At 38.5% G+C, this 8393-nt stretch overlaps 1 protein-coding gene across 1 annotated transcript in view; it reads left to right on the top strand.

The window, feature by feature from the left end:
* GABRA4 (gamma-aminobutyric acid type A receptor alpha4 subunit) overlaps positions 1 to 8393 on the top strand; it is a 94513-nt gene that overhangs the window by 31453 nt on the left and 54667 nt on the right. The window contains 3 exon segments of the mRNA XM_014519037.1: positions 3018 to 3085; positions 5741 to 5961; positions 6064 to 6146. Coding sequence (XP_014374523.1) covers positions 3018 to 3085; positions 5741 to 5961; positions 6064 to 6146 — 372 coding nt within the window.

Raw genomic sequence — 8393 nt, 5'->3', positions numbered from 1 at the left:
TCACTAGGGCTTCAGAATTCATTTGTCTTTGCAGTCCTCTTAGCTTCTACCCACCCATGGTATGCAAGCTTATACACCATTGTAGCAATGTGTCCTTGGTAAACCCCAACAAAATGAATTCACAGGCATGCTCCTATGAATGTGAGCACCAAACTAGGAAGTTCATCGGCAAAACTGCTCTAAGCTCATCACCAGCAGCTACTTTCACGCCTGCTGGAGGCTGACGGATCAAAAGTAGGCAGAGAAGGACCATCAGAGAGTAGACTCTCTGATGTGTTTACAAGTTTGATGTATGCCTCTGACTTGGATAGATGGGACATGCTTAAGCCCCATGGTGTCAGGGCTTGCTGTCAAAATGGTGTTGTCAACCCCTGAGGATCTGACTGGGTACTTGGCCCCAGGTTCCATGAGGTGGCAGGGCATTGTGTTGTCATTAGGGCATGAGGTTACCTAATTTGATCCTCAAAACATTTTCCTAGCCTTAATTTTCACCCTCTTTTTACTTACTAATCTGTGCAAATTTATTGCCAATCAGGTGTTAACCATTTCAACAACACAAAATGGTAAGTCAGTGTCTGTGCAAAATAGCTGTTTAAGTGGAAATTATTTTGTCTTTCCTTTGGCAATTTTGATATACAACTATACATTTATAGTGATCAGTGGAATAAAACAGGAGAGATTCACTGCAAGTGAGAGATGAAATACAAAGTTGACTTTGCATATTTGGAGGACCGTTAAAACTTAATTTTGAAGAACTAATAAAAGAAGTAATTGATTTAAGTTGCTATATGATGTAATACAATACAGCTACTCCTCACTTAATGTTGTAGTTACATTCTTGAAAAATGCGACTCTAAGTGAAATGATAAGTATGTTTTCTAATAGATAAGTGAAATAATAACAAAACAATGTTAACCGAAACAATGTTAAGTGAGGAGTACCTGTATCTAATGTTCTAGTGTCACTGAATAATACAAGAAATATGTATGCTTTAATCTCTTATTGCCACTAAATGGGAAATGATTTTCCTGTCCCATGAAACTGTTCAAGGTTTAAAATTACTGTTCTGCACTGGGGTGAAGCCAAGATCTTTTGAAACTTCTCTTGAAATCTGAGTCGTCTTTGTCTGGATGAGTTCCTTGGCTATTGAGGCTATTCTGGAAGGGTCTTTCTCTCACCTTTCTCTGGGTTTTATCAGAAATTCTATTCCAGACCTGAGATCTAATAAAGGATATCACATCTACCCAAAGAACCTTGCCTATGTCCTTAGACCAACACAGCTACAACCAAAAACCCAGATTCCAGACCTGAGCAAGTTTCTTGATGAAGCAACTTATTGAAACTGAGGTCTTGTGGAAATGTTTGCTTTTGATTAATCAACAAAAATCCCATCAATTGAAAAATTCCCAACCAACTTAACTGATCTTTAAAACATAATTTGCAAATTGTTCAGTAAAGTACTTTTATAAGCTTTTATTTTGCTTTTGCTTAGCAGTTTGAAATGTATTCTTGACTAAAAAGGAATTTGTTTGCCAGTGCCCATTTTATTTCTTTCCTTTCATTTTTATGCATTTTGATCTGAAGTGGCATCTGTATACACAATAGTCTTATGAGAGGCAGTTATTTGCCTTTGAAACAGTTTTCAAGTATTTGCTGCTTCCTACTGGAATGTAAGAGGTATGAAAAAGCCCTTATTAATGTAAACTTACTAATTTCTTTTTTGAAACTTAAGTCTCAGGAGTCTGGAGACTATTGAAACTTGGACCTGAAAATGACCTGTCCAAAGTCACTACTATGTAATGACTGTTTGATGGCATATGTGACATGAGTTGGTGGTCTGAGCTAAATTGCTAGTGGGCCTCGTGGTCGCATTAAAAAATAAATAGAATACCATGTTAGTTAGTGCTAGTTGTCAGTCTTTACATCTTTCACAGTAGTTCTCAACCAGGGCATCATGAGATCCTTGTAAGAGTGCCATGGGGTGTCATGCAATATGAATAATGTTAGGTATGTGAGCACCTATACAAGATTCCCCAAGACAAGTTCAAGGATTTCAGTTAGAAATCCATAGTATCAAAAACTTTCTGACTTGGTATGGGCTTTCTAAGTTATATGCCACAGGAATATTGTTCTACTTTTTTATCATCAAAATGTTAGTGAAACTAAGAGCTGATGTGTTCTGATGGGTACCTTGAATCTAACAAGGTGGAGAACTACTGCTCTATCACAGTCATGACATACTCCCATTAATGATGATGGAAGTGTTTCCCTTTAGTTTAATGGCAGTTATATTATACCCCGAATATGAGCTGTAGTGTAAATTACATTCTTGCTTTTATAAGGAAGTATATTTTAACAGCATGGCAAAGTACAGTGGTGTGTTGAGATAGAAAAACTTTCTGTCATTAACACTATACTAGATATGGAGCAATACAGAATATGAAACCTTTCAGGATTGTCACAAGAACGTTGTTTGAACTTGCAAGGATATATCAATAGTAAAACTGGAATGTAGGCAAAGGTCCCCAAAAGTATTTAGGTATATGATAACTTTTGATCTGAACCCTAATTTTTGATTGTGCAATCTCATGTTACTGAATGTACTATATCAATGGGACTGCACATGCTATTAATAGATAGCTTGGTAGAAGGGTTTTGCTGATATAGGCCATTAGTTGTTTAAAATAGTAATTTTCTCTGTGTGTTCTTTTTTTCTTAATTTTTGTGCCTGTTTTCTTATCCAGTAATTTTCTGAGTGGAGTTGCATTGGAAATATATATATATTTTGATTTACTTATGCAAGTGAAGATAATTCAATGAAAATGAATACTTTCAATGTCTGAAATTAAATTAGGCTTAGAATTGTGAATATGCTGTCTATACATTTTCCTCTGATTAGTCCACAAAGCCTTCAAAATGACACCTGCATAAAATGTTGTATATGTGCCAGTATCATTTTTGAGATTTGTTAGCCTGCAAAATTCAATGTTTCTTGCTCACTTCCTTTTATACATTAGGTCCTGTTACTGAAGTTCAAACAGATATATACGTCACCAGTTTTGGACCTGTTTCTGATGTAGAAATGGTACGTATTTCTGGAATTAAAATGCCATTTTGTGGTGCTGAGAAACCATTAATTGCAGTTAGGAATGAATGCTTAATTCATATCTCTTCGTACTGTACTATCAATCATGCAAAATAGGAAAGATTAGCAGCAGTTTAATTTCTAAGTTATAAGTAGATACAACAGGCCTGATCCTGATGACATAGTAGGGTTAACCTGGAGTAAAGAATTGATTTAATTGAATTTAATACACATTTTACACTGGTGTCAGAGCAGAATCAGGCCAATGGGGTTGTGTGAAAGCAATATGTCGAAAGAAGGTAATTTCTCTGATGAGGTCACAGAAATTGGCTTTTTCCATCTGGAGCATGTGTGGTTCTTCTTTGACTCACCGATTTATTATTTGATATTCATTACTGGTGTTGGAGTTTTACCAGCAAAAATACTTTCAGAAAGTGAATGACATGCACGAGTATTAACAGAACACAAATGTTAGATTGACAACCACAGTACTTGTGCCAGAAAGGCTACCAGTTCTTTCAAGGCCTGATCCAACATATCTCCTATTGACTTTTATGGTTCAAGTTCATGCCCTTCATTCAGAAAAAGAAGAAATGTCAAATGATTTATCTGGCTAAGCACAACTAATCAATGTAGTTCAACAAAATATTCTGCAAAGGTCAGGTCTTGGGTGACTGGTGCCTCCCAAGTCTGTGGGGGTACCACATTGCCGACTGGGGGGGTGGGTCCTCTACTGGCTGATTGCCGTCTGTGGGAGGGAGATCCCCCAACAGCCGATCACAAAGTGTGAAATCACCAGTGGCAAAACCGGAAGTGCACTTCTTCCAGCAGTTCCGATTTCATGGCTGGTGTTTCAAAAGTTACAACTCTGCAATAAGCTACTATTCAACATAGGCTGCTGGCAGGCATGAACCCCCTCCCCCCACAAAACCCAGTGCTTTACCAGACGAGGAAGTTCATTCGTTCAACCTGGCTCCCCAGTGCCTTTATAGATCAGGTGCTTCAGTGGGACTTCTTGGCACTTCTTTCTAAAGCTGATTCAATCAACTAATAGCTGATTCAATCAGCTGTTAGATAAAAGCACCAAAAAACCCCATTGAAGTGCCTGATCTATACAGGTGTTGGGTGAGCCAGGTCAAAACAATGCGATGCTTCGTCTGGGCATGCACTGTGCTCCATGTGGGGGTGCACCAAGCTTAAAGTAAAACATTGTTTTTTGGGTTTTTTTACGGCTATAAGCAGCCAACATGACTATGGATAACATAATATGGTCCCAAGAAATTTGAATAATAAATACATTTGAGCTCTGAAATGAGGTGTGTGTGTGAAATAAATAAATAGATTCTCATATCTCTGGAGTTGAGTAGAATATTTGAAATGGTGCCACATGGGAATTTTTGGTTAATCTGGAGAAGGTGGGATATGTACAAGAACTGTAAGGTAAGGAACTGGCAGCGGATGGGGCTGAAAGAGAAATTAATGGGATGGAGGAGAGATTACTAGTGGAGTTTCTCATGTCTTCTTGATCTAGAGACAGACTTTTTATTTATGTATTTATGTATTTATTATTAATGAGCTGTGTGCAAAAGATAGTAGTGTGCAGAATGTTGTGTGGTATCATCAATACAGGAGAGAATAGGAATAACATACTGAAAAAATGGGATGACCTTGAAGACTGGAGTGATAGACACAGTTAATCTATGATAGCTATGTATAGACCAATAGCTACCAATGTGATATGGTTATGAAAAAGGCAAATGTGACTTCCCATGCATTCAGTTCACTTTTGAAGAACACTGAACAGAAAGAAATCAGAATAGAAGAATAGTACCATGCTTTAACATACAAGAGGGGGGTTACTAGAGGTAACTAGAGGGTATTGTTTTGCATTGGTCTACTTGCAAGTTCGCTTGTAAAGTGCTTTGGTATTGCAAGACATAAACTAATTTGTAAACATCGATTTTTTTCACATGTTCATTCATGTGTGTACTTTCTCATGACATTCATGACCTCAAATCTTGCAAACACTTGAATACATACTTAATTTTAAGTATCTGCATAGTTCTGCTGAGGTCTTTTGGAAGTCAATAGGACTATCCTTATATTTAAATACAGGTATAAGTGTGTTAAGGGCAAATCTATATTATACACATTTTATAGACATTACAAAAGAATAATTGATTCTTTTTCAGTTAACCACCTGTTTTTGTCAACTGAAATTAGATGTATGATTCTTTTCTTGATTTTGGTGAACTATAACAAATATTTTATCCTTATTATTTAATGTGTCCATCATTTAAAAAAAATCCCTTTATATCTGTCTTTTAAAAAATACTTTGACATTTGTTATCACATTCATCATTTTGTTTCCAGTTATATGCCAGAGTACAAAACTTAATTGCCTGCTTCCTGCAATTTTATTAGATTATAGTAATTATTCCTGAACGATTAAGCACGTCTAGCAATTTATTTATATGACTAATGTGGCAAATTAAGCTATTAAGAAGTACACAATTCACTTTAATCGGTAGAAATATATTTGTGTAGTTAACTAAACAACACTTACTTCACTTGTGACTTATTTGCCCCTAAAAGTTTTTTTGTTTCTCCTGGAACCATAAATGCAACCTCTCTTTTTTTGATGATTCAATATAGGAATACACAATGGATGTCTTCTTCCGTCAGACGTGGGTGGACAAAAGATTGAAATATGATGGTCCCATTGAAATTTTAAGACTTAATAACTTGATGGTTTCAAAAGTGTGGACACCTGACACTTTCTTCAGGAATGGGAAAAAATCTGTCTCTCATAATATGACAGCCCCAAATAAACTCTTTAGAATAATGAGAAATGGCACCATCTTATACACAATGAGGTATTCAATTTATGTATTTAGCTTCTTATAATTATTCTATATAAAAGTGATCCTGCCTAGACAAAATACCAAGCAAAGCATATTCAATTTGATCTATTATAGACTTACTATCAGTGCTGAGTGTCCCATGAGATTAGTGGATTTTCCAATGGATGGTCATGCTTGTCCTCTCAAATTTGGAAGCTGTAAGTTGCAATTATGATTTTTTTGTACTTATAGTTTTAAATAATAGGAGTGAATTTTCAAAATGTCTTTTGAGTCATTAAGATTACTGAATATTAGCCTTGATCAAGAATTTTGATTGAAAAAAAATTCCCATTGACTTCAGAATGTGTTTTGTTTATATAAGGACTGCAAATTAAAGTCCAGAGGGTTCATCAAGGCAAAACATTGACAGGTTGGCACAGGTTGAGATATTAAGTTAAATCTTGCTTTTCTGACTAGATAAGGCCTCTTTCAAACATGCTGCAGACAGGTCTCAAGAGCAGCCATAAACATGTAACCTCAGTGTCGATTCTGGAGAGAAAAGATAATTTTTAGTAATTAAGCACTAGATATTTGCAGTATTGTTTGGTTTTTTTTTTTAGTGGGAGCATTATGCCAGATTCTGTATTATATTTCATTTGCACTGGGCCCAGTACATTGGAAAAGACCCCTGGTTCTTTTGTTTGGCTTTAGAGGAGTCAAGTATTAGTTAGGGATTACTGACGAGCTTTGTGAACCACTCATTGCTCCTGTCCACTTCTCCCTGTGCAGCATTTGGATGTTGTCATTGGTGGTGGTTGCAGCAACTTGCTCCCTAGCACCCAGCTCCAGTGAAACTTCTGTTATTGGCATACATTGGACTTAAAGCAGTGAGGAATTCAGTGTAATGGAGCTGGGCTCTGCTGTGCCCCTGTCCTTCATAACCCCTGTCAGATCTCATCTTCCCACTTAAAGCAAAGGTTAGAGAGCAGCTAGTGATGTCTCCTATAGGCTTGTGCGAGGCGGCTAGTATTTGCTTCAGATTCAGATACGGCCAATTCGGGGGACAATGATTCGAATTGGTGATTCAAATCACTGTCCCGAATCGATTCCGCCGAATCTGATTTAGAGATTTGGCTGCTGAAATCAGCTGAATCTCCGAATCACACAGCCCCCGCCTGCTCTCCCAGCCCTGCTTGGCTCCAGCTCCTGGCTCTTTGGGGGGGAGGGGAAAGCCTGCACTCACCAGCTGCCAGGCAGGGTGGGGGTGATCCCTGCTGCCCGCCACTGCCCCACACCACATGGGGGGCTCTGCTATGAGCTCCCCAACCTCTGCCCGCTGTCCCAGCCCCCACCACGGCTGCCGTGCCTGCCCCAGCTCCTGGCCCTTTAAAAAACAAACAAGCAAACAAAAAAAAAAACCAAAAAAACCCTGACTCATCAGCTGCTGCCCAGTGAAGGGTGATTCCCTGCTGCTCCCCACTGCCCCACGCTGCATGGAGGGCTCTTCCACAAGCCCCCAGAAGCCCCAAGGCTGCTGTACCAGCTGATGAGTTTGGGGTCTTTTTTGTTTTTCTTTTTTTTTTTTAAAGGGTCAGGAGTTGGGGCAGGCAGGTCAACCAGGGGCGGGGGGATGGGGCTGGGACAGTGGCCAGGGATCAGGGGCCTCGTGGCAGAGGCCCCTATGTGGCGTGGGGCAGTGGGGATCGCCCCCTTGCCTGGAAGCACCCGGTGAGTAGGGGCTTTTTTTTAAGCTCCATGCTACAGCCAGCAGGGCCTACCCAAATTGCTGAAGCTCTCTGAATCTTTTCCGAATCGATTCGGAATTTTTAATTGGTTTCCTGATTTGATTTGGATTCGGAGATTTGGCCATTGAATCGGGCCAAATCTTCTCCAGATTGAATCAGCAGCTGAAGCTTTGCACTGCCCTAGTCTCCTACATCAATTTCACAGTAGCAGACATTCCCTCTATCTAGGGAGAATTCTTCAGAGAAGTCCCAGGCCAGTTGAACTGATGCATCAGACATTGCCTTTGGCAGACAGTACAAGCTGGTCTTATGCTCCGTGAAATGTTAAATAGGACATATTGATTTCAATTAAAAAACTGGGGCTGAATTTGGTTTTAGCAAGAGTTTCAGCTTTGTAGGCATTTCAAGGTAAATGTTGACAGTTGATTTCATATTGATTGTTTGAGTAGTTCTCAGTATAAATGTTATTTCCCTCAAATAAATATCCCTCTATCCTTCAAAAAACTCTGTAGCTAATAAATGATATTGATTCAATAGCAGTATATTTAAATACAAGATAAAACTTGTCAATATCTTTCCAAAAAGTTAAAAAAATGAAAATAAAGTTGAAGCTTCATATTTAGGTTCTGACCCTAAAAAGATCCTACATGTAGAATTCCCACTGAACTGAATTCTGTGGTGATCCCCTGCACTTGAGGGTTACAAACATAGATGTTTTTT

The sequence above is a fragment of the Alligator sinensis genome, unplaced genomic scaffold, assembly GCF_000455745.1.
Source record: "Alligator sinensis unplaced genomic scaffold, ASM45574v1 scaffold247_1, whole genome shotgun sequence".
In the NCBI taxonomy this organism is placed as follows: Eukaryota; Metazoa; Chordata; order Crocodylia; family Alligatoridae; genus Alligator; species Alligator sinensis.
The sequence above is the reverse complement of the archived record's forward strand: the minus strand, read 5'-3'. Positions and strand labels throughout refer to the sequence as shown.